A 27,299-nucleotide genomic window follows, 5' to 3' on the forward strand; every position below is an offset into this window, starting at 1 on the left:
TGTTTCTAAGCTGTTAATCAGGATGGCATAATTAATTGGACAGACACATATCCAGGGCAAATCGCTGCAGCTCCCCACTTGAAGCACTCTTTGCTGTTAATACCTATTGCTATTAATACAGCGTGCTGCTAATACCTATGCCTTGGGGCAGTCTTTCAGCAGGTTGTGCATTCACCAAGAGGACTTCACCAGTCTAAACTGTCTTTCCCTAGGCTGTCACTGATGATTTTGAACAGGGCTGAATCAAAGGCCCAACTGAAGTCATGCACTGCTTCTCCATTTTCTACTAGAGTGATTGAGCTTCCAAGGAGGAAAATTAAATTGGTTTGGCATGATTTCATCTTGACAAATCCATTTTGGCTTTTTCTTATCAGTTTATTATCCTCTAAGTGTTTATAAACTGGGTTGTTTTTTTTTTTATCAAGTCTTTTAGGTTACTGAAGCTCAGCTCAATTGTGTGTAATTCCCTTAGCTCTCCTATATCTGCTTTTAAAAACAGGTATTACGATTACCCTCCTCTAATCCTTTGAGACATCACCCATCCTCCACATTTCTCAAAGATGAATTGCTAGTACTTTTGAGATTGCTTTGGCTGCCTCCTTAAGTATTCTGTGGGGAATTTCATCAAGTTCTGCCAAAACGAATCTATCTATCTTACCTACTCTTTAACTTGTTCTTTTGCAAGTCTGGCCAATGCTGAAGTTCCTGTGTTAAAATTACATTTAATACATTTAATCTTTTTTGAGGATGATGGAGGCATAGAAGGCTTCAATGAGTGAAATACTGGCTACTCTCTTTGAGTGGAGCCTTTAATCTGGAAGAAATCCAAATTCTATAAACTGAAAAAAAAAAAGCTGCAACAGACATAGAGATTACAACCCCCTCCACTGGCACACAATTTACATGCCCTGGCATGACACTCAGCAACATCCAGTTGCATTTTTAACAGATTAGGACAGAGAATGAAGATAAATATTGCACTGTTAGAGGAATTTAGACCAAGAAAGCATAATTACTCAGTTTATGTTAAAAAACCAAAAAATCCTGCCTGTTGGAAGAGGTGCCAGTGGCATCAGAAGAAGGGGTAGGAATATCAGGTGTTTTTAATTCCATTTGTAGTTTGGGCTTGGAGTCTCCAGCTGGGCTTAGAAAAGCCTGAGCTTAGTATTTGTGCTGCAGCGTGCTCTGCCTGACCCATGCCTCCTTCAGAGAGCTCTGGAATTAAACCATAACTGAAGCTGGGGTATCTGGAGTAAAGGTAAGGCTTAACTGATGGCGTAAGTGTATTAGGCAAGTGTAGCTACTGCAGAAGCAGTTACCTGATCTGTCAGCAGACGTGAATAATCACCTGGAAGTGAATTGCCTTGTTCATTAATCAGGTGCTGATTTAACACATCTAAACATTGCAGCAGGACCTGGCAGCGACATTTCTAAGCTAATGCTCCCTGTGCCACCTCCCAGGCCACAAGGCAGATGCCTGCTCAGCATCCCCTCCAGGAGCTGTCTAGGCTGGAGCGGGCTGCTGACGGAAGCTCACCCGGCTTTGGTCTGGACATCTCTGCACCGTGTTCCCATCACACGCAGGAGACACAGTCCTGGCTGCTAGTAATGATACAGTTATGCTGAAAAGATCTAACATATGCAACAAAGTGGGGAAGGACTTAGGCCTGACTAAAGTCAATGGCTTCATCATGTACTTTTGAAGCTGCATAAGCACCTTTTGGTAGATTAAAAAAAAGATAGCACATACCAGCATCTCCCACTATTTCAGCTCCATGTCCAAATTAACCTGGGAAGATTGACAGGGCTTGTTCTGTTTGGTGTGCAAGGCAAGGGTGTGTGGAAGGCTCTGGGACTTGGAGACTAAAGCCAGCAGAAACAGCTGTGGATTTAACTAGGAGCAGGAAGAGACACTTCTTGATACAGAGATGCTGGGAGTGGAAGAGATCGCTGTCTTCAGAAATGAAACTACTGTGCTCAGGAAAACTTGACTTCATCAGCAACCAGATTTGGGCAATGAATTTCTCATCCTTGTGGAAACAACATTACAAAATTCCAAGCCAACTACTTGGGCCAGAAAAAAGGCATTATTCAAGCATTAACACCCAGGCTCATCAAATTTGTAGGAGGGGAGAAGCAGCTGCCTGTTATTTCCAGAAGTGTGAAACACTAGGGCAGAGACCATCTATACAGTAAGATGAATGGGTCTTTAAATGAGACATGGAGCCATAATACAGGAGTGCGCAGGGTTAGTTCAAATTTCAGCTTGTGGAAACTTGGGAAACGTTGCTGTGAGTATTTAGGCACTTACCTCTTTAGAGAATCCACTCCACAGGATCTTGTTTTCATTGATAAAGAGCCTCTCCCCTTTCTTGGCATAAACGTTGTAGTGCCCAACTTCCTCAAAAACGACTGAGCCATCCTCCGGAGAGAGATGCCAATTGATTATTGAGTAATTCCCTACCAGGTCCCCAAACTCATCAAAATCCACTTGCTCCCCCATGTTATTGGTGAAATTTAAGTGGCGCAGATGCTTGAGAACCTGGAGAGGGAGAAAGAGACACACACACCCCCCGTGAATGCCTGCTTGTCACAACCTTACCACAGCACACATCTGCTATGGGGACAAAACTGGAAAAAAAATCACTTTACTACAGTCTTTAATCTCTTAAAAATCACTTAATCACAGCAATAGTAGGCTTTCTGTCACAGACATCACACATACACACATGCCTGTACAAACCTCATAGACAGCACAAGGTATCATGGCCCTCAGATTGGACAGCACCCATCTGTAACTATTTGCTTACCAGCTTCTACTCCATTAGCCATTTAGCATTCCTCTTCGGTCCCTTCCAGCCACCTCTGCAAGCACTCAGCTGTCCTTCAGGGGCAGAGAAGTGGTAGCAACCACTGAAGTGTTTCAGTCACCCATGTATCTGTCTCACCCTGCTCTTGCAACCACTCTGCATCAATGCTCTCAGTTGGCATCATCTCTGAATGATCAATCACTCAGAAATGGGAATGCTTGAGAAACAATTCAAACATGGCTTTTGATTGAAAAAAAACCCAAGCCCTAAGCACTTCAGTAAAAAAACAACAAATCAAACTCGTTCACCACATGGCAGGCCAGGAGAATCCATACCACTTTTTTTTTTTTTTTTTTGGCTCCTGTCTCCTGGTTGCATAGTTTCAAGTAATCACATTCTGCCTGTCCCCACGTGTTGACTCCTGTAATTTTCACCTCATGCTGTGGACAAGAGCAGTTAATCCCAGGGACAACTGCAGTTGCAAAATTCATGATCTAGATAGAGAGGTAGACCAAAGAAACTGCAGCATGAAAGAAAGCCGATACTGGCAACTGTGATACAATTCATCCACATGGTATTTTTCTTCAGAAGTTAGTTGCTGGCTTATGGACTTATCAGATTTCCTCCCCCCCACCCCCTTTAATGGATGTTTTTAGTTACTCTGTAGAGCTCATCTGTGGAAAGGTGAGGTGACTCTGAGAGCACCTGGCTGTCAGCTTTCCCTAGACCACTGCGGCGGTGTTGCTGCTGTGGTTCTATTACCTGTGACAGCTTGTAAACCCAGTCCTCTCTCGCTCACCTGCTCGTGACCAGACATACAATCCTGGATGGCAAAATGTAAGAAAAAACAAAATGAAAGAAATGTGTCTGGGCAGGCAGAGCCCTCCTCACCCCATAGAAATAGATCAGACAATATTGTTTTGATGAAGCCTTTTCACCTGGAAACACAGGGACAGGGGAACAGAATCACTTCATTAATTCCTGTCAGTTGTGCTAAATTGTCTCATTTTTCTGTTTCCTTTTGGGATTCTGCTATCTCAAGCTAAAATCCCCAGAGCTACAGAGATACCGTCCTCTCACTGCCTATATCAGTGCCAACCAGAGAGAGCCTGCAAAAATTATAGTAATACTATGCAGGACGAGGCTGGCAATACCTTTTCAGCTTTGTGTGATGTTGATGGAAGTACATCAAAATATTGCCACAGTATTCAGTTTTTGAATAATAAGTGAGATGGCAGAGCCAGGATTTTTTTCTGTCTTTCTTATCCTCGCTGGCCTTCCTCTGTAGACCAGCTCCCCCAGAAGGAGTGCAGCTTGAAATGATCTCACTGAAGAGCCAGGACCTGTCCCTGGAAGACCTCACCCTCTGATGGACACGGCAAAAGAAGGTGCTCTGCTCTGGCACTTGGCTGTGGAGAGCTGGGGCATTGCCTGCTGTAGGGAAGAAAAGAGGAGACTGCTCCCCTCTCTTCCCCCTCGACCCTGAGGGGCACCCAGGAAGATGCTACTTGCCCAGCTCCATCAGGGAATAGCAAGAACAGAGCAGAAGCAGCTCTGAGGTCAGAACGGGTGACACAGGGTCTGCAGATCCACAGTGATATCTATACTGCATCAACTCACTTTGGCCTCATCTGCAGTGGGGCTGCAATCTTGGATGTGTTAGCAGGAACCTTGTCCTTGTCCATCAGCAGTGTAGGTCCCAAGCAGGGAACCCACATCCCTCTGCAGGCTCTAGCACCTACCACAGGGTGACACCTGCAGCTTTAACATCCAGATCAGATTTGAGTCGTTACATTGAGCTGAATGCCATGTTTCTCCTCACTCCAATTCAATATTGCATTCTCATGCAGCACTCTGCTGAACGACACTAGGATATCCTGACTGGATAGCACTGCTGGGTTGACTGTTATCTGTATAGACAGGAGGTGCAGACCTTGCACTTCTTTTGATTACAGTTACTGCACATATTAGGAGACAATCTTCCAAGAGCCGTATTGAAGATTCTTCAGTTCAAGTCCTGTCTCTCCCGGCCTGCCGCAGCAGCAGGAGGCTGGTCTTAGCATCAGTGAGATGAATGGTGGAGAAACTTCTGGATTCCCCGGATGCAATTTTTTTGTTAATTTCAGAACATTCATCTCAATTAGTCTATTCCTTTGCTTTACCTCCTGACATTAGGCTTCTTAGAAAGTAATATATACCGCTGCCTATTAGTGGGGTTTTGTAGGATTAGTTTAGCAGCATGTTTCCCTTGGTCACACACACACAGGTGAGGGTTCAGGATATAAACCATTTCATGTATGAACTGATAGCTCTATCTGGCAGGTAAATATGCATATAAAAGCACTGATCTGCACTTATTGTTGTCTTTCCCCAGGCACAGAATAGCAGCTTCGGCTATGCAACCATAGCTGGGGAGCTGGAGAGCCCAGGTGTATCGATTCATGCAGGAAAGACACATACTCTATTTAAAATCCCAAATGGAGTGCAACAGGAACAACAGGAGTAACAACAACTGTTTTCTCATTCCAGCAAATACCAAAGTTTGCCTTCAAGTCTAAACTTCTCAGGAGCAGCTTGTGAAATGGTAACTGAATGACTACTAGGACATGTTCCTGTTTTAGATAGTAAGAAAATGCCAGCATGATATCTGTATATCACACAAGTTCTTCTTTCTACAGGATGAAAATATGGTTTAAACAGCCAAGGAATATATAAGCACTAAACTTTAAAAGAGGAAGTTGTAGACTCTGAATAACTACAGCACTCTTTTATAGGCACCAGTCTATCAATGATTAGCTAAAGGCTTTACAGTTAAAAATGTGTCACTGTGTTTTGTAACTAAAGATAGTAACATAAATACCCAGGACTCAATTCACAAAGACTTAAAAGACCCTGCTTCAGCAGGGCAAGAGCATGTGTTAGGAGAGCATGTATCGTATCCTGGAACCAAGAGTTTACGAAAAAAGCGCTGACCTCATGGCTTGAATACGCCATTAGCAGCTGGTGAAAGCCTGCAGGGAGATCATTGTGCAAGCTCTTCAGCAACCTCCTTCCCATGCTGATGAGCCCTATCTAACTTTGCTACTTCGTGTACAGAAGCTTTTCCATTGACCCTTCTCCAAACTTTCACAGTCTCCTTCATCAATTCTGAGACCTGACCATGAAGTGAGATGCACCAAGGGTTAATGAAGTGGCCCCAGGGCACTCTGTTTACCTCTCTGTCCCTCTTCTATTCTTAACTGTGCATTTGCTTCTTTGACTACTACTCAGCCAGAGCTGAGGAGTCCACCCAAGGACCTATTCAAGCTTGAAGATCTCATTTGTGATTAGTCAGAACTCACCATTTATTTTTATCTTCTGCTGACTGTCTTTCAACCAACTGTTTATCCATGTGAGGACTGAATTTGGTGACAGACTACCAGAGGCCTTTTAGAAGCCTGAGCATACTTTTGAATAGGAGCTCCCTTATCCATATACATCCCAATGCCTTCAAAGAACTTCAGGAGGTTTATGAGGTAGGGCTTCTCTTTACAAAAGTCATGGTGACTCCTCCTCAGTATATTCTAGTTTTCCTTACTTATTTTTTTTTTAACATAGTTTCTAATAATGGGCTCAGTCAGGCTCTGCTAATTCCTTGGATCTCCTCCAGAACCCTTTTAGAAAATTGATGTCACACCTGTCAACTTTTTAGGCCTCAGGGCCTAAGACTGTTTCAAGTGAGGGGTTGGTAACCGTAGCCAGCAGTTCAGCTACTTCATCTGTGACCTTTGGCAGAGCTCTCGGTGAACATCATTCACCTGCACCACAGCATTAGGGTTCACTTTGCTCTTGTGTCCCATAGCTTCTTCTACAGTCACTTCAATCAGACAGATCCTCCCAAAGTCCCCCATAAATAAACAAACTCAGGAACCTTCTCAAGTTTGTCCATAAAGAGCACACTTTCCTTCTGCCATGGCCTTACCTTGTCTTTTACAGTGAGAATCTATGGCTCAACAGACAGTCCTACTGCTGAAATGTTTAAAAAAGGATTCATGAGCTTTTACCCCATTTACAGCCTGTTCCTCATTCTGTTTTTTGGCCTGCCTTATTTTATTTTTACATTTAATCTCACAGAGTTTATGATCCTTCCAATTTTACTCGCTGGACATAACCCAGCTATTTGAAGGATACTGTCTCACTTTTAATAAACACCACTTAATACCTTTGTTTTGCTTTGACAGCTTCTTTAGCCTTTCTCCACCTTTTCTTGATCTGCAGTAGACACCTACTTTGTGTCACTAGTATTAGAGCTAGTGGCAGGCAAAAAACCCCACTTAAATTCTAAACACTGTCAGGCGTCAGCAGATAATTGTGTGTGTACATGCATGTCCAAAGCTCAACTTTTGTACGCTGGAGCACAAGCTAGCTGCAAGCAGTATGTACTAGTTGTACATTTTGATATCAGCTGGACTAAACAAAAGTGGCATGTCCTGAATCCTCCAATTAGTAACAAAATGTGAGAATCACCAGTTAGGAGTCTGATTGCAAGCAAGACCTAGGGTTCAGGGCTAGAAAGAAGGTGAAGATTGTGCCTGGATGAAAAACACCGGAAGTGGGGAAAGATCCTGGAGACAAAGGAGATGTGTGGAGCTGTATGTTGGGGGATGCCCAGTGATCTTGGCCAGAAATGGTCAAGACTGGTAACTGAGGAGCTGCACAGCATGAACTGACAACTTTCACCTTGACAGGCCACCCACAACATCCCTGCTGAAGGTGAATGTAATGCTGCGAGGAAAGCAAGTGTGTGAGATACCAAGCAGGTTAAAAGCTCTAGTCTTGTTAATTCTTAAATCAACATTGGTATCCGGATCTGCTATGGCTTGTCATTTACTCTGTCTCAACTGTGACAGGTCCTTAACTAGTCTTCATATACCGGCAAGGGTTTAATAGCCTTGGCTTCCTTCTGCAGTTTCTTTCTAAAATGTTTCCTCACTAGGTCAAATGGTCCTGCAAGGGAAGTGAACCTGGGCACATCATAGGTGTCTCTCCCCAGAAAAGACAAGCGATTCCCCCTCCTAACACGCGGTTGTAAGGAATCCTGTCTTGACAGTTAACGTACATTTTCCCACACTGAGTTTTAATTTCTGTCTACCTAGCTATATCCAGGCCTGTAAAACAGTTCTGGACTGATGGGTACCAATTTTCTTTTCTCTTTGCTTTGGTAGGGTGCCCATGCTGAGAGCAGCGAACAATTCCACTTCATGGCTCAATGTGAAGATGAAGAGCTGGCAAGTTCTCCCTTTCATTCTGAATTGCTGAGGGCCCATTCTCCCCTCTTGTTTTGGACTCCTAATCAAGCACCCAAAGATACTTTCATAGTGCCGTAATAGGCATAAGGACTTGAGAGCCCAGCTATCACATTAGCCCAGTGGTCATGGCATACAGCATTTACGTTCTGCCAATGGTCAAGTATCAGGAGGAAATATGCCCAAAAGCCACTTGTAAAATACTTTACTAGAAATGTTCCCTGCAGCCATAGGTTTTTTTTTTTTCTTTCTTCGTTTCATTTCTATCTATCTATGTGTCCATCTTTATTTACATGCTAGCAAAGCTCTAATTTTTACTGTCTATATCAATGTTTAATTCCTGCTGCATTCTCTACTTCGGATTATCTTGTTCTGCCAGCTTTTTATGTAGGGTCAACACTTAGACTCTCCCACAGGCAGTGCCGTCATCACAGTATTGACCAGTTCTGACACAAAGGACCAGAGCAGGTAGGAAGGTGCTGGCCCTAGCCCCTTGAGTCAGCAATACCTGTTTCCAGAAGCCTGAGGTGGGGGAAGATGAATTGCACTCAGCTCTTCCACCCAAAGCATTCTTATTGCTGGCAGGAACTGAAATCTCCTCCCCCTCTATAATCTCTCCTCTTCCCCTGCTGTCCATTGTGCACCAACGGGGACAACATGTAGTGTTGATAGTTTTTTTAAAAAACAAGATGCCAGGATCACAGAATCACAGAAACACAAAATCACAGAATGGTAGGAGTTGGAAGGGACCTCTGGAGATCATCTAGTCCAACCCCCCTGCTAAAGCAGGATCACCTAGAGCAGGCTGCACAGGATTGCATCCAGGTGGGTTCTGAACATCTCCAGAGAAGGAGACTCCACAATCTCTCTGGGCAGCCTGTCCCAGTGCTTGGTCACCCTCAGAGCAAACGAGTTTTTCCTCATATTGAGATGGAACTTCTTGTGTTCCAGTTTGTGCCCGTTGCCCCTTGTCCTGTCACTGGGCACCATTGAAAAGAGTATGGCCAACTCTGGCCAACAGGATATGCCAACACTGTTAATCTCGCCTTTTTCCAGAGGTTATTCAGAAGATAACAGAGTTCTTCAGCCAGCGGATGATGTGATTCATTACTGTACACCACCTGCAACATTCCACCTAAGCTGCCTAGTTTCTATTGGTTTTCTGCTCCAAAGAAGTGACTGTTAATACTGTTTATCACTATAGGGGTAACCCAGGTGAAGTTGAAAAAAACCCAGGAACAGAGCTGGGATTCTCACTATGAATACCTCACCAAAAATTGCTATGTCTTTTTGTTACATGTGCCCAGCCTCATGCACAAGGAGTGCCTGGTCTGTAGTTGGGATACTGGGCACTTCATGCTAAAAATAATGAAGACTAGTCATCACCTGCTGTACAAGGGCTGGGCTGTACTCCAGGATTGAAACTGTCCAGTTGGTAACGGTGCAGATGAACAAAGGCAGATAAACTCTGGAAGCTGGGCTGGTGTCAAAGAGTTGAAGAGAGAAAACATTGATAGTTAGCCAGAGATTCATTGACAATACTGCAAAGGAGTTCTGGCAAGATGGGATGCACATCCCAGCTCTGGTGAAATGCTAGATCTGCCAGTGACTTGAAAAACAGGGTGGAAGAAGGAGTTCAAGAATAGCTGTAAAAAGGCTGAGGATAACTCAAAAATATTCAAAGTTGTTAAGCTTTGATAAGAACTGAATGACATCCTTGTAAATCTAGGTAGGTCAATGGACAGCACGACTGAAAGCTAAATGTGTATGACAAATAAAATGTGCCATATGTTAGAAGTAATAATTTAAGCTGTTCATAATCTTTATTGGAAACTAAATTAACTAACCACTCAAGACAAAGACCTGTTCATTATTAGGCAGCTCAGTAAAACCACTCTGTGCATTATGCAGTTGAAAGAGCAAACAAAATATTAGGATATGAAAACAAGAATGAATACGACACTGAAAATATGGTGCCAATATGTACCTCAATAGTACAGTTTCCTCTGGAAAATGCAGTTCATTCTAGTCACTTGATCAGAAAAGAAGAATAAAATTAAAGGAAGATTAGAGAGGTCCAGAGGTGGTGATGATAGTTCTTAGACAGTCAGTCTGACTTCCATTTGAAGAGAAACTGTTTATGACACATGAAGTGTTTTGTGGGAAAGAGGTGGCATATTCTCAGAAGCAGACACCTCTATCCCTGCAAAGCCGACTACCTTTATTCAGGTCTCCAGAGAAGTACAGGACATCAAGCTGCCATGACAAGATGTGCTGATTGGCATATTTTAACTGATAATTGGTTTGGTTTCGTTCTGCTTCCATCACGGATATGAGATCCCTAGGCAGCTGAGAGATGGATCTCTCTCCCTGTTCCACTGACCAGTGCCCTCTGCTCGAGGAGGGACAGCAGTGGTGCTGACGTGGGCACCCACGCGTACGTTTTGTACTCAGATGGACTGTGTTGGAAACACCTCACCGCTCAGTAGAACGTGCTTGGTGCTTCCTTTGTCTCATACTGTGCTATGAGAGCTCAGTCTGCTTGGAAACCAACGAAGCCTAGAGTTTCCTATGACAAGGACCAGTTGGACTGCCTGTAACTGGGCTTGATGGGTTAGCTTGTGTGGTTTTCTAGCCAGCAATCAAGGCACACTGCTTTGCTGATTCAAAACTGCTGCAGCTTTGGTGCTTTTTTGACAGTGAAAGATGACAGAAGTAACTAATAGCTGCTCCAACAGTAGGAGCAAGTCATTCAAACAAAAAATGTTAAAGGTATGCATTTCAAAATGAGACTTGATATAAAATGGGACTAATCTGATTTATGGTCAGATTGACTACAGTACTATGTTTACAAGGATGTCCAGAAAGAACTCAAAGAAACAAGCCTAGTGGATTTCACAACAGAGGCTGCACAAGTCAAGTCTAACTGAGATACTTTAGAAAAACCCATTGGGTATTAACTGGTGTTTGCAGATGCCTGAATGCCATTATAAAACTGGGTCTGAAATGCTTCAGGAAGACCTGTCTGCTGAGTCACTGAGGTTCCCAAAGGAATCAAGAAATGATCTTAAAGTATTTTGGCATCACATGGCTGGTTTACCAGACTGATTTAACTATCAGTTAGGAGGACACAGGACACAGTAAGGATGGGACCAGGATATTTTGTTTCCTGAAGGCCCTCCAAAACTCAGGCTGGCCATGTGCACACCTGCTGTTCTAAGTGCACTTGTCTATAGAATGCAAGTCCTGAGCTTGTACTGCTTAATGCAAAGCTGATAGCTATCAGCACATTGCTTGAGCATGCTATGATAAAGGGTAATGATTTTGTGTGTGATAATGAACGTGTGACATGACTGGAAAATATAGCAAGAAGGTTTTCATGTGCTTAGACTTGACTGGATCCACATGATACATGAGGAAATAATCAGTGGGAACATCCTCTGCATACACCTCAACTATAAGATTTTCTAAACCCAAAGATTTACATAGGAAAACATCATGTGAAATCCAGTCAACTGAAATTCAATGCAAATGTATTTTTAAAAGTCAAACTTAAAAATGTGACCTTCAAGTCACAGTTCCATTTTTAATTGTAATTACTTTTTTAATGGGAAAAAGGGGAAACACTTAATTTTGAGTCTGTCAAAATGCTTGTTTGGACAGTGTTGTTTCAATTAACTCACTGACTCCAGGGGAGAAGAGAGATGACAAAAGAGTTTTTTCCTCTAACATTTTGTCCTTTTTCTGTTTTGAATTAAGATTCAGCTGTATGATGGTACCCTAATATATTTGTATGGCCCAAAGCATGATATTGTACTATTAGTTCCCTAGAGTCCAAAAGAATCCTTCCTACAAGTAACTTCAGGAGTTAAGGCACCTGGAGTAGCATTGGTTCCAGTTCAGTGCCAGCCCAAACAGACTTAATCTGATCTACTGACTGCAGTAGATTTCTTCTGGAGAAAAATGGCTGGAGTGACAGCATCTCTCCCCTCCTTACAAATACTGTGAGCATTAATGCAGTTCCTGGTAATCAGGACAAAAATCATGATACCAAATGAAAAATAACGTCTGGAGAATCCCTATACATGGAATATAATGCTATAAAAAAAACAAGCAGGCTTCTGACTAGTCTCTGCCCCAGTGATGTACAAGCATAAGTCAGTGATGATGGAGGTCTCTGTACCGAACAGAATGGAGAAAATCCATGGACAAGCTAGAGGAAAGGACTGAAGGACTGTACCACATGCATGATAAACCCATTATTGGTTCAGAAATTTTGGCTGTGTTCATTAAAATAAAAGCTTATTAATTGAGAGGTAATGATATGTTGCTATCCTCATCATACAAATAAAGTTCAAACAGTAGTATTTATTATGGAGTGCTCTAAAAGCACTAATCCAACACAGACCATTCAAACAAGACTGCAAAACACAAGTACAATATTAATGGAAAGTAGAACATAAAAATACCTGGAGAACAAAGAAAAAAAAAATCACCAGGCAACATATTAAGAAATTTCTTGAACATATTAAAATTGAAAGGTGTCATGTATGCCAGATCCTCATGCCATAAGGCTGTAAGACACAGCTGAAGAGGATGGAAAGCTAAACAGACAGCTAACGAGGAGCAGGAAAGCTAAATGAATGAAATGTTATTGCCCTTGCTATCAGAAAAAAACTCCTGGACATTCTTATCCCACTTGTTTTGGAGCCATAATGTGGCACTAATGGAGGTAGAAGATCCTTAAAAAAGAGATTAGAGAACAGCCCGAGCAATTTAAATTGGATCTAAAAGGCTGACAGAACCAGACAGTTCATCACAGCGCTCCACGAGTAATAAAAAGAGCGCTAGTACAGAAGGTTTATGATATACGCATAAAAATGCCACTGGCTTTGAATGACAAAGTCAATATGCTATCTAATATTATTCCACAGCAATCCCAATCCTCCTTTCTGGTACATATGCAGGTGTAACGCACTCCAGGCAGCGTGCCTGAGGTTTCCCTCCGTGCCAGTCTGTGCAGGGCATGAATCAGAGCTAACCCCTCCTAGAGAGGCTTGTGCTTCTGCTCAGTGGGCCACTCCAGAGTCAGCCTCTGAGGGGCTGCAACAGCTGCCAAGCAAAAACAATATCATAAAAGGCAGAGCGATGTTCTCTGTAGCCAAAGCCCAGTTAGCCTGACATCAATTCCAGGAAAAAACAATGGGAAAACAAGAGGTTTGGGTTGAGGATCCATTCAGACGAAATTGTAGGACAGAAACATCATTGCTGCCTGTCAATAAGGCTTTGAGGAATATAGATGTTGTAAAATTAAAGTTTGGTTGACAAACACACCCCTTTAGAAGTGAAATATCTGAGGTTTACATTTAGTGTAAAGCATCCATTCATGGATCAAGAATTGCCCAACAGATTTGTAAAACCAGATACCAACAACGACAGATCATCAATTCATGGGGAATTCCTCCAGCCTCAGTAAATAGCTCACTGTTACCCAATATGTTCATCAATAATCTGGCAGCAAGTACAAAAGTGCTGTTAGAAAAATTTGTAGTATATGCATGGATTAACGCAATGGTAGATAATAATCAAGACAAAGCACTTCCCCCAGATGGCTCTCAAACACCTGTGTTTAATGCCGTGCAATTCAGACTTATGCATCAAGGCATAAGAAATTCAAGCCACAGGCACAGAAAGGGTACCACATCCTGCAAAGTACTACTGGCAACTTAATGCGACCTTTCCATTGCATGCTGTGGCAAGGAAGGCTAATATGCATGTATAAATGAGGAAGTAATAAGAGTATGTAAATGTAGGATTTTTTTTTTTTTTTCACTGTCTGGCTGTGCTCTGGCTGTTAAAGCAATACTGAATATGTGCCAAAAAAAAAAGGATGATTAAATGGGCAAGATACAGAAATAAAGCAGAAAACATGTCTTATGACTAAAAACCCACTCTGTTTAAATTACCAAGACAAGACCAAGGAATAATTTGATCAATGTGCATAAATACCATATGGAGAAAAATGATGAGTACTTCATCTGGACTTTTAAATCTAATAGAGCAAGGCCAAGTAAGGACCAATGAAACTAAAGGTCAGTTAAATCCCAACTAGAAATAAGACACAATCTGTGACAAGAGATGTGACCTGCCATGGATCATACTAATAAAAAAAAAAAGGTCTACTAGTCAGCATGTCTTTGGGGAAAATAAATCTTGCTAAACACAAGTTTGAGTGGCAAACACAGCCCTTCAGAAGTGAAATACCTAGGCTTTACATCTGATGTGAAGCATCCCTTAGCTGGATCAAGATTACTTTCCTGAACGTAGCATAAATTTACATAGTTTATTACACAAAGGGTTTCAAACCGCGTGATCATTTGGAAAGTGACTCCACGTGAACATTTTTTTAGGTTCCTGTTAACGTTTTGTGGAGAGAGATGGTCTCTGGACAGACAAAGGCAACAAACAGTACAGGTACCGCAAAAGCTAATTGTCAGTGCTGTTAGATGGTATTTTGTACTGTACTCTGTATTCTGCTGTCTTTACCTACAGCCACAATATGAAAGAACCATCATGGCCACCCAGTCTAGACTTAATGCCATAATTGCTTTGGTTTTCACTTGTAACAAATATAATATGGAGAAATCCATTGGGTACAATGCCCATAATTGCCATATTTGCTTTGGTTAATGCCATAACTGCTTTGGTTTTCACTTTGGTAACAAATATGACATGGAGAAATCCACTGGGTACAATGGCCCAGGGTGCTGTGTGTACTAGCGGTGAAGGATCTATTGGCAGAAGTACTGACTGAGTAAATGATGTTTTAATGCTCCTGGGAGGTCATCATACTGCACAATAACTGTTATGGCAAAGTATCTAAAAGTCCCTTAAGATGGGGCTCTATTTATTAATTTTAGTCTAAATTTAATACTAAATACTGAATAATTGCTCAATTATTAAAGCTAATAATAGAGCCAATGGTTTTACTACAAGCTCAGTGTCTTCAAGTAGCATAATTCACATATAATGTCTTGCATAATCAAAATGTGATTGAAGTGTCTTTTCCAGGATGTGTTTAATGCCATCTTTACCCAGCTGTGCAGAGAATGAATCTGTATATGTGTCTCTCTGCACTCATTTGCTGTTGCTTTCTTCTAACAGCCCATTTATGGATCAGTCTGTTCAAAGTCCCAACAAGGTCTGAAACTGCATCTTGCACAGAACGCTGCTGATACTGATTTGAAGAACTGTGCCTTTCTCTAGGCCGGGAGGAAGTCATAGCTTTTGACTGTAAAGTCTTTCTTATTTGGAACTATAGGATGAATTACTTCAGTGCTTGGGTAAGTCGTCTCTCTCTGTTAGAATGAGAACCAACTGATACTGCACACTTTGTGTCATTTCTTTTAACAAAACAACAATTCATCAAACCTGAGTTCAATGGTTATTTATAATCTATTCAAGAACTACTATCCATTATGAAAAAAAAAAAAGGAAGTGTCCTAAAGTTTCCTATAGTCACACTGAGTTGATTCATGCAACCGTTTTGGACATTTAGAATGGGCATCTGTTGCAAGCACAGCCATTGGTCCCATCAATGGTCAATTAAAGTCCCAGTGGATTTTGTTACTGTGTTTGGGCACGTTTCCCTCTAACTTAAAACTAACAGTTAAGTGAAGTTTTTTTTTTACGAACTTAAACCTGTTTTTTTCTATTTCCTTTATCAATATAAATCTTGGCCAACAAAGAAATCTCATGTCAAGGCTTTGATTTCTACACTTCCTAAATAACCTTCACGTAATTCCTCCTAGAGGCACAGGTAAAAGTCCTTTCTGAGCGAAGTATTGCTTCTGCTCCAGTGGGGAGATCACTCTTTTATTTCTACAAGGGGCCTTTACATGCCATAAAAGATAATTTGTTCTCCTTCCTCCAAACTTCACCCATTGTGTGGAGCAACACAAGTCCTTCATAGTGCATGAAAGTTCACTTTGGGGACATAACTATGTGGCTGGTTAGTAAAGCATCTGTGAAGATGGCTGACCACCCAGAAAGAAAAGAAATAACAAACTATGCTATCATTATCACGCCTTTGAAGTTAGCTTCAACCCTACCTTGAGATAAATGGAAATCAGCCAAGTCAGGCTGGAATTTTTGATAGAAAATTTTTGATAAATCCACTTGTTTCCTCACCTCACTTTCTGAGTGCCTTTAGGAGGCTCTTAAGGTGCCCTTTGTCACCAGTTCCATTTGTGAGTAGCATCAAGAAAGGTCAGTCCTAGAAGAAACTTTACATCCTTTTGTGTAACAAAGACATGCTGTGTCTTAGTAAAAGATGCTGATGTCTTGGTAATTCAAGGGCTATTTATGATCTGAAGTCACTACAGACAAAGACATTATATGAGCATCTCATGGAGCCTTCCCTAAAATTCCCAGGTTCGATATAGGCTGAAAAACTGACTTCTTTTCCCCAAGTGACAAAGGTACAAATGAGCTTCACAAATATTAGAAAATGCTTCTTTTCAAATACAGTTTTTGTTGTAATGCAGCATATAAGTGACTATATTAAAAAGTACTTTTATGAAAAATTCAACAGTTTGGGTGTGGGCAGGAATACTACGGTTTTTGTCATCAGGCAGTGTGTACTACCCTGATTCAGAATCTCAGCCATTCTCTACCAAGTAATTAATAACCACAACTCCTTACTTCATGACACAGAGGTTGTGTATTTGCTGCATGCATTTCCTTCGCCCTTTTTCTAGCAACCCTGTTGGGGCAATGGTTCTGTGCATTTTCTGCTCATGATGTTACAGGCCTGACCCCTGCTTGAGTAAGGTCCAGTTAAGTCTTTCTCTTTTTAATTGCAGAGACATCTAAATAATACTCCATTTATTGTCTGCTTAGTTGAAGAGTTCACAAGTGATGTTCTCATCTGACGGTAAGTTATTATCTCCAAACTGAGGAATAAGCGATCACCTGTTATTGCCCTTGTGGGGAAATAGCTGTGTTTGCTGTATTGACCCACACAGTTCTGTGTGTGGCTCAAGTTGTCTGCCTCTCAATTTGGTGTCCCACAACAAAGGCACACTGGTGAAATGCTTGCTTTCTGTTCATAACAAATATATCTCCTAGCGATGCAGACTAGGTGAGGTTTTGCAGTTGCCTGATATTCAGCAGCTTCCTCTGTCTTTGCAATTATTCCTGAATGACTAACTTTCACACCAGCCTCAGTTAATACCTGTTCTGATACTGTTTCATACTCTATACCACAAAGCAGCTGTTTTCCATACAACATTTTAATTGATCAGACAGGACTATATAGTTCAACAGACACAAAATTGATTAGATAAGCGCTTAGGCTCAAAGGTCTAGAGAGACGTATGTCATCTAAGGCATCGTTCACTTCTTTAAAGCCTTGCAGAATCAATTTCCAGACAGACAGACATAACCTAAATGTAAAGTTGGTGTCATGGTTTCATCTGGGATAGAGTTAATTTTCTTCCAAGTAGCTGGTATACTGCTGCTGTGTTTTGGATTTAGGATGAGAATCATGTTGATAACACATTGATGTTGTGGTTGTTGCTAGGCAACGTTTACACCAAGTCATGGACTTTTCAGCTTCTCACACCACCCCACCAGCAAGCAGGCTGGGGGTGCACAAGCAGCTGGGAGGGCACACAGCCAGGACAGCTGACCCAGACTGGCCAAAGGGGTATTCCATACCATATAATGTCGTGCTCAGTGTATAACTTGGGGGAAGCTGGCTGGGGGCTGGGACTGTTGCTTGGGAACTAGCTGGGCATTGGTAGCCTGCAGGTGGCGAGCAATTGTGCTGTGCATCACTTGGTTTGCGTATTCTTTTATCATTGTTGTTGTTGTTTTGCATATTCTTTTATCATTGTTGTTGTTGTTGTTATTATTATTATTACTACTATTATTATCTTCCTTTTCCGTCACATTAAACTCTCTTTATCTCAACCCATGATTATTACCTTTTTTTCCTGATTCTCTCCCCCATCCCACTGAGGGTGGGGAGTGAATGAACAGCTGTGTGGTTGTTTTAGCTGCCTGACAGGTTAATCCAAAATAGCTGGAGAAGGCACCAATCCATTTTTACTTCTTCATAGTGCATATCTCCAGCACAGAGGAAGGAACTGTTGGCTGGGAGGTGCACAGGTGTAATAGAAGACTTTAGGTGTTGCTAGGTGAAGCCACTTCGTATTTGCTTTTATTTTGTGAAACAGCATATGGCAGCTTTTCACTAAGTCTGAGGCAAATCAGATTTCTAGGCATAGAATAATTTACATGAGCATGTCTTTAACCTGCTAGTCTTTAGGACAGCACATTTTTCAGCCTGTACAGCATGCTTTGCCGTGATGCCTAGAAGAGCTATCTCATTTTTCACTCATGAACCTGCCAAAGTTCACAGCCTCCAGTGTAACCACAACCTGAAAACTGTCTGGGAGTCCATCTAAGGATGCCCTGCTCCATGACCTTGTGACTGCACACCTTTGCTGTCTCAAATCCATGGGAGCCTATCTTCCCCATTTAATCGCAATCCTTTTACTGTGAGACAGTAAAGGCCATCAGCTGCTTGTTGGCAATCATTAAGAAGCCAAATGAGTGGGTAGAAACACAGAGTCAACTATGTCTGACAAGAAGACACAGAAAAAATATGAAGTAATAAAATTTGCTCTGAAGGACAGATTAGGATCCCTTACTGGTTTTCCTCTTATTTTTTGCAAGACCACCCACTGAAATGAGAGAGACACTAGAGAGGATCCTGTAAATGCCCCAAAGAGTTATGAATCTTTGCTCAGAGGAGAATTGAAAAAGGAATAGATGGACTTGCTGTTAGAAGTGACCATGGGACTAGCCATGTGAGGAGAAAACAAGAAAATTAAAGAACTTGAGGGACCTAGGAAATCTTATCAAGGAAGATAGTAAGAAAAAAGGGCTTCAAAAGCCAATTGTTTGAGCTGTTAGGGAGAAACAGGCCAAAGATGCAGGGAATCTTGACAGAGAGGCAGCATCAGTACAGGAATCCTGAGCCTGTGTCCCACCTCTTGCCATACCTTCCCACTGCTATTCTATAGCTTATGGGAGAACCTGTACTTGGGGAAGCCCAGTCCATGAACCAGAGCAACACATAGGATTAGCCCTACTCAATTTAATCTCCTAAAAAAATCACAGCCCGCCAGCAAAAAAGAATGGGCATCTGATAATCAGGGGATTTTTTTCTGTTGTACTATTTGCAGTTTAATTCTTAGTGCTTTGTGTAAAATTTTGCCTTTTTCAAATGTGACAGAAATTGGTTATATATTTTACTCTGGATTGCCCTGTACCTCTTTGTTACCTGAACAAAACACCGCAAAAAGAAGTAATTAATCTGATCTTGATCAATATTGTGCAGGATACAACAGTGGCACATGCAGAGGATACTATCTGCTTTTTGCAGGCATCTTGCAAATGTGTGCACCTGGATTATCTTCTGCCTTGCAGCAGGGTAGGTTCTTCAAACACGACAGCTGCAGACATGTACATTGCTCAGAATAAGAGCAGCACTGACATCCTATTAAAGTCTGTAATTTTCTGCAGAGTACAGAATTGCCAGTTTTCCCATTTTCAGACAGAGGACTGAACCCCATGTGCAGGTCTGTGCATGGAGTGAGTGGCACGGCTCCTGTCCAGAAGCTGCTCTGCCTGCACCTGCATCTCCGCACATGCTGCAGCAGCCTGCGAGCTCGGGCTGACCAGTCCCATCTCTAGTGGAGGTGCCCACTTCCAGCTTCAGAGGTGTTGGTAAAACAAAAGGATGCAAGACTGGGTTTATGGACGGGGTCTGTCACAGACCACCGACTCAGAGAAAATGAGTAAGCAGTTTCTTAAAGAAGTAGCTATAAATAAGTAGAGAAGAAAGTTCTTAGTATTTGACATTTCAGCTTGGGAGACACAGAAAAATCCTGTGTCCCCCATGCTGAAGCATACTTAGAGCCTTCTTAAAGAGTAGATGGTAAATTCTTAATAGAATTGCACCCAATTTAACCAACTCTCAGTAATTCTGTGCTAAGTTTCTTGCTGTCCAGTTCAAATGAACTGATCACTGAGGTAAAAATGTTATTTTTATATACAGACCTACACAAGCACCTTCCACAAATTATATAAAGCAGTTCCTCCAAAAAAGTTTACATTCTGAGTACATAAAATTAACAATTAGCAGACAACAAATAAATAATACAAGTTAATGGGATAATGCCATTGCAAGGCAACAAAATTAAATGGTACATAATTAAATTGTGGAACACACCATTTATCCTCCCCAGCCACTGACCCTGCTGGCAAGGGTTGCTCTGGATAGGAGCTCAGGCTAATGGAGACACCAGTTCACCGGGTTCACCTTATCTGTCCCGCACACCACCTGGTCTGTGATTGCAGACACTGTTAGCAGCATGGAGGCTTCCTAACACCGTCCTTGCTCTCTGACTGCTGGCAGAAGTACCGCTGCAAATGAGATTGACTTTAGTAGAAAGGTTTTCTTCTGTCTGGTGGTCAGAGAACCACTCTCTGGAGATGCTGGAGGGTGCATGTTTGTGAGATGAACTCATTACCCCTGGCACTGAGGAAAGCTTCCTGAGTGTAATGAGCCACAATGCCTGATATGAAGTAGGTGTGCACACATATTTGGCATTTACCTGCTATTCATGTGTTTGATTTTGAAATGAAGTGAAAAAATTCACAAATATCAAATATGCTTGACAGCCAACACCCCATAATGGTGGTCATTTCAAATACAGCCTGTTTCTTTGTAGCACCTGCTATTCTTATCCAGTTGTGTTATCCCTCACATACTCTTTCTTGATGCTGATTCCCTCCTTTAAGGCAACTATGCATACCCAAAAGCCTAGATCAGCAGGATGCTTTACATTTTGATACAGCCATCCTTCAGCACCAGACAAGCAACACAGAAATAAGAGGACATTCTTTCCAATTGTGGAATCCTCAACAACCACCACATTATTTTACTTAGCTATGGTATGAATATCCTGCTTTACTTTCCAAGTTGACAAGGAATAAGGGAACAAATTAAAAATATATTTTTTCTGGATCATTCTTACTGACACAGTGAAAGCTAAATCTGTCTGTGACTTTCCCACTTCTGCCAGTACGCTCCTGAAAAGCAGAATATCTCTGAAAGACAGAAACCTCAGAGAGAGCCAGCAATTGTAGGATTCCCCTAAACCAGGGTCAAACCCTGCACTCATCAGCTCTGAGTAAAGTGATTTTGGTAAACCCAAATCCCGTACCTAGAGCAATGCAGGTTTCCCATAATTGCCAAGACAAAGCCTTTTACTTTGATCTGACTCCTGGTTTTGAGTTGACTGAGACTAGACAGGAAGCGAACTGCAGTTCCCACATGCAAATGCTGACCCAACACCTCAAAGTTTGTAGCACGGATAGCCTTCATCTTGGTTGGACTATCCTGAATACAGGAAATTACATGTGCAAACAGGGATGTGATCCTCCTTATATTCATCCATGTTGTTCTGATCTCAGGTATGTTCGGGTCCAAGTTTTCTGTGATGACCAGAACGGGGCGAACAGAATTTGCTACATATTTGGCATATCTTCATTTGATATCCTTACAAGCTAATTCTGTTATTTAAGAATGCGGTAGATATTAAAAAAACAGACTGAATATCACATCAGATAGCACAATCAAACATATGGTAAGGTATAGAGTATTCATAAAGGATCAGGAGACAAAATGCCAAAATACCATCCATACGCCAGTGGGCAGAACACATTGAATGAAATTTAGATGTTAGAAAGAAATTCTTTACTGTGAGAGTGGTGAGACACTGGAACAGGTTGCCCAGAGAGGTTGTGGATGCCCCATCCCTGGAAGTGTTCAAGGCCAGGTTGGCTGGGGCTTTGGGCAACCTGGTCTAGTGGAGGGTGTCCCTGCCCGCAGCAGGGGGGTTGGAACTAGATGATCTTTGAGGTCCCTTCCAACCCAAACCATTCTATGATTCTATGATTCTATGATTCTATGACTCAGACATTAGTATAATTTTATCAGTTCACTGTCAAATCAAAGCAGCTATCTATTATTTGCCCAATAGCCACACGTTATTTTCCTTCATAACTCAATCTGCTTTAGTTTCATCCTGTATAAGCTTAAAACTGTGGAAAAAAAATATGGCCTGTATGGAAAATTGCTGTGGGATTGCAAAAGACATAGAGCTTGCCAAAGAAAATGAACTCTAAAAACTGTTTTCCTTGTTTATGTGCTCTCTGCAGGCCCTCTTGTTTATGTAAGGGTTGTGTCAGCCAGGCTGTGGTAATTGTCTGTGTGTGCACTTTTGGCCCCGTAGTGAATGCAAGAAAATTCAACTTAGTTTAAGCGCTTTTCACTGCAGGCAAACCTAACACAACTTACCTTACATTCCCTGCGGGGTGGGAGAGTGCACTTAACCTGCACACAGTGATATGCTACAACCCAGGAGCCTGATGCTGTGTCTGAGACCCAGGATTGTGAAAGGCACCCTAAGAGCTCCGGGACAGCTTGTCTTTTTTCTATAAGTATATTGCACAGGCACACAAATGAAGGACTTACCTGCCACGCCTCAACCTTCTTAATGTCTGCACAGGATCCGTTAGTGAAGAGTCCTTTCCCAGGGGTACAGGTATATATATCCTGCAAGGCATGGGCAATAGAATATACTGCCAAATACACATTATAGGATATCCGCAAGTGCGTGTAGTCCATGTATGGTGTCTCCACGCTGGTGATGTTCTCATCCCCTGTGCACGGAGGTCGGAAGGCAGCTGTTCCATTTCCAGCTCCCAGTCCCTCTTCATGGCCCTTGTAGAAGGAAGTTGAAGCTGGAGAATTTTTGGACCCATCAGGGAGATAGCAGTTAAACGTCTCCTCCCAAAACTCCTTGGCAAAGCCGTTGTTGGTGGACTTCTTGGGATGCACCTTCTGCAGGAACTCACGAAAGCCTGGGATCTGTCCTGCCTTCAGTGCAAACCCAATGGTGCTGCCAATGACGCGGAAGAACTCTGGCATGGCTATCAGGGAAGAGCTGGCCCAGGCCTCGCTCGCCAGCCAGATCTTTCCAGTGATGTTTCGCCTGACAATCTCTTTGATGAGTGGTTCCAGGTCTGGGCCACTGGAGAAAACAACGATCACCCTTGCTGTGGAGTTCTGGATGACCTCCACCACCTGCTGGATCTCCTCTTCGTCTGAATACTGGGAGATGAGCTCACTAAAATCAATGCAGATATCTCTCTCCTCTGCCTCCTCCCGAAACTTTTCAATCCCTGGCCGGCCATAGTCATCATCAGCTGCAATTGTTCCTACCCAGTTCCAGCGAAAGTACTCGATGATGTCTGCCATCGCTGTAGCCTGATGCTCGTCATTGGGGATTGTGCGGAGGAAGGACTTGAACTGGTTCTTATTGCTCAAGAGACGACTGGATGAGGCATAGCTGACCTGTGAGAGCACAATGAACAAGCAAAATGCACCATGAAGTGAACTGCTGGGGATTAAATTGCCTACGTTTATCTAGCATCACTGTCAACCTGTGTAACCTTGGATGATATGAAGGGAGAGCTGAGCACCACACTGGCAGTCACATACTCTTAGCCTGTGGTTGCACATGATCCACTCTGAGAGTCTGTATATTCTTGTAGCTGTGACTGTCTTACAGAGGCACACATACAGGAGCAGCTGCTCGGACCCGAGAGACTGGAGCAAGCTCGTGTCCACCTGTAAGGTCAAGGATCTGAGGGAGAGAGACACTGACCCTAGCTTGGACGAATGGCAAAGTGAGCCATGGGTGGCATGCACGCATCTCGCTGCACTTCCTGCCAAATCCAGAAACACGAAGAATGTATCTTTTAGATAAACAAGGGCAATGCACGTAATTCAGACAAAATGCAGGCTTCCTCCATCCTGAACCAGACATGAGACAGCAGGCTGGTATTGCCATCCCAGACCTATTCTGAAGAGCATTGTTTATCTCTCCTCGCCTCTGTCCCCATCCTTGAACAGGCTCCATCAGGCACCATATGTGTGTGATATACAATCCCTGCCAAGTGAAGCAAGAAGAATGTGATGTATATCAGTTGTCTCAACCCTGCAGAGTGTTAAGGTAATGCTGGTCAATACTACCTTAGCAGTATTTCCTGATTGCTGGCCAGAATCAGCAAAGAAGTCAGTAGGCATTCCACACTCCATAAGCCACTATGTTTTACAGTTAAAATGGGATTTTATTTCCTTTTCTGAAGCTATCAAGAGAGATTTTTTTTTCCTAATTAGAACAAGTGCCATATGCTCTTAAGATATAATTTGGATTTTCTACAAGTAGGAAGAAAACCATAAAACCCAGAAGAGAATAGTTTAAAGATCTGGAGAACTTTTAAAACTCACTTATCTTTGCATTCTGAGATTGGGATCTGAACTCTTTAGGACTGACTCTCACTTTGAAAAAGTCTTTTTTTTGTTCATTTTGTAAAAAGTGGAAATTTACAGAAAACCTTATCTCTTCCTTAAACTCTGGCATTTAATGTTTCTGCAAGAAAAAGAAAAGGAGGTGTCCCACTGTAGTTTCAAGGGCCACAGGAGCAAATACTCCTTTCACAGAGCTATACTCTCCCCTGAACAGGCTCCTGCCCAGTGCTACTCTCATGTCCTAAAACCTAGTGCCAGAGGGTACAGACAAGGTACCCCACTCCTGCATGTGCTATAAGGGTACACTGATGTGAGATACTGAAAAACAGAACTGGAGTCGTAACATTTTCAGTTTCTATGTCAACGGAATGAGTAATGAGCCTTACATTAATTGTAAAATATACCTCCAACTTGTACTGAAATGCAGGGTCTGTTAAGCATGGATTTGCTAATGGCCTTGCTATAAATGGCAGCGATAATGTGTATTCTAATGCTGCCCAACAACTCCCAGTTTAAAAGCCTGCTTTCAGTTGTCATACTTCAACCACCTGGCTGAGATATCGTTCCAGAACTGAACCTCCTGACATCTACCTATTTCAGCAACGTCTAGATAAGACTACTGCCTCCTAGCACAAATGCCGTTCCCTGTTCAAAGGGAAAGTCTGAGAACTGCAAACATCACTTATATTCAGTTCAACCCACCAACCCTTCTCAGCTGCCCTTGTTCACCTGGTAATGCGATGTGCAAATTAACAGTATACCTTAAAATGCCATCATGGTGTTTATTACACGCCACCTTCCAATGCTACTCTGGGCAATAACTAGATAGCATGTATTAGTCTCAGTTTAAACCATTCTTGCCCTGCTCAGAGACCAAATGTCCATTTTTTCAGACTCTTGTGAGAGAGTCAGACTGATAACATTAAGTAGACAAGATACATTACTGTGCACCAGGCAGACAAGAATCCTTCCTTCTTCATTTGTGGTGCAGATGGGAATTGGAGCCCTGACTGAAATAAAGATATATCCTCTCAGGACAGACTGAGAGTGTAGCGTGACACAATCTTGTTACAATGACTCCTGTGAGCTCTGTCACCTGTATTTATTTTAGAAGAGGAATTGGAAATGTTAGGCTATACAAGGCAACACATAAATGGATAAGGCTAAGCACTTTTTCCAAAGTTGTCTTCAGGGTGGAAATCTAAAATCAAGAGCAACAACATTAAGCTATAATATGCCAGTCTCCTAGTCTGCTTAGGGCAACAAATTTGTTAAACAAAAGGATGGGAATGTGGATGCTGGCACGGGCCCCAGTAGTCAGCAGACAGCAAGAAGAACGCTGCAACACAGGAGCTGGCACGACTACACCACCACACAGATGACCCCAGGACAAGGCAGGGCATATCCACATGCTCTCACAAACTCTGTTTTGCCCTTTTAGGTCAAAAGAAAGGCAGGTCAGCCCAGAAGAAACCTGCATAGCACCTCATCAGCAGAAGCAACAACTTTACAGATCACCTATTTGAATGATCAGGAGATGCCGAGACACCAGGAAGTAGCTGGCAATGACTGAGCTCTGCCTTAAGTGGGCTCTGTGGGAGTTTGGCATGACTAGACAGTGACCATGGTGAAGTAACATCACAACTAACCTGTCAAGGCTGGCAGCTGCCAATGAGTGACCTAAATTACCCGTGTTCACAGACTAAACCACTCTAGAGGACTCTAGTCCTCCTATACTAAGTTGCTGTTGGCTGAATGTTGCTATTGGCTGCTTTGTAACCTTTGTGTTTGGGGATTGCAAATTGCTAGCAAGACATATTTCTACCATCAGAAACCCCCTACATCAGAAACCCCCTACATTTTGTGTTGTTTCTCTTCTTGAGGTTCTATTGGAAGTGGCAAAGATTAAACAAGCCATGAAGGCTGAACTCCCCTTGAGACCTTCTGGTGTGCAGTTAGGATACATTGGCAGAGAGTGGGATGGAGAAGCTGACACAGCCACTGCACATAAAATACCCTTCTGGCAAATGTGAGCCTAAAGACTTGTATCTCCGACTAAAAAATACTTGGTTTGATTTGACATAATAAGTTTGGAGGGAAGTAGACTGCTTTCTTTCATGTAAACTGTTGTTCCACTTTAAAAGCAAGTTCTTCTCATTGTTGTGTTGCCTCTCAGCCCTCCAAGGATGTATTTGTACAGCTAGGGCCACTGCATTTCTAAACCTTCCTTTGTTTGAAACAGAGATGGAGCACATAGGGCAGCAGTGCAGTTCCCTATCCTGGTTCTATAATGTACTTAAAGATCCCCTCCAAACAGCAATACTCCCAGCTGTACCTAAACAAGAAAAGTCAATGCATACCTGAGGTATGTAAAAGAGTCCCAGCAGATTGGCCACAGCGGTAGAGATGCCAGAGCCGGTTGCCCCCACGACTGCAATGGTGGAAGGGATATGTTCTGAGCAGTTGCAGAATTCGTCCAGGTTCAAGGAATCTATCTTGTTCTGGGCCACAAAACTCAGCGTGGCCTCGAGGGCTTTAGAGACTGTATTGCAAGTGTCAAATATCCTGTATCCTAGGGTCATGTTGGGAAGGAGAGTTGGGCTACTGTTTATTTCTTCTATGGCAAAGATCATAGCCTGGAGCCAGCGGAAGCCTCGGAAATTATACCTGGGGGAGCAAAAATAAAAATAAAATAGAGTGAGAAGGAGGGAAACAGAGGAGGGAGACCAGGACTGAGACAGAGTAAAG

At 42.5% G+C, this 27,299-nt stretch overlaps 1 protein-coding gene across 4 annotated transcripts in view; it reads right to left on the reverse strand.

Moving 5' to 3' along the window:
* Window positions 1–27,299, reverse strand: part of CASR (calcium sensing receptor) — an 84,206-nt gene that overhangs the window by 12,850 nt on the left and 44,057 nt on the right. For 3 of the 4 annotated variants that reach the window (XR_008575459.1, XM_054813261.1, XM_054813262.1), the window contains exons 3-5: window positions 26,912–27,218; window positions 22,710–23,591; window positions 2,312–2,542 (exon numbers count right to left, since the gene is read on the reverse strand). Coding sequence is in view for 3 of the 4 variants with exons in the window: in XM_054813261.1 (XP_054669236.1) it covers window positions 2,312–2,542; window positions 22,710–23,591; window positions 26,912–27,218 (1,420 nt within the window). In the remaining variant the exon portion in view is untranslated. The remainder of the gene's footprint in view (window positions 1–2,311; window positions 2,543–22,709; window positions 23,592–26,911; window positions 27,219–27,299) is intronic. The other variant, XM_054813264.1, reaches the window with a different exon arrangement.

Source organism: Grus americana, chromosome 1 (genome assembly GCF_028858705.1).
Source record: "Grus americana isolate bGruAme1 chromosome 1, bGruAme1.mat, whole genome shotgun sequence".
Taxonomy (NCBI): Eukaryota; Metazoa; Chordata; class Aves; order Gruiformes; family Gruidae; genus Grus; species Grus americana.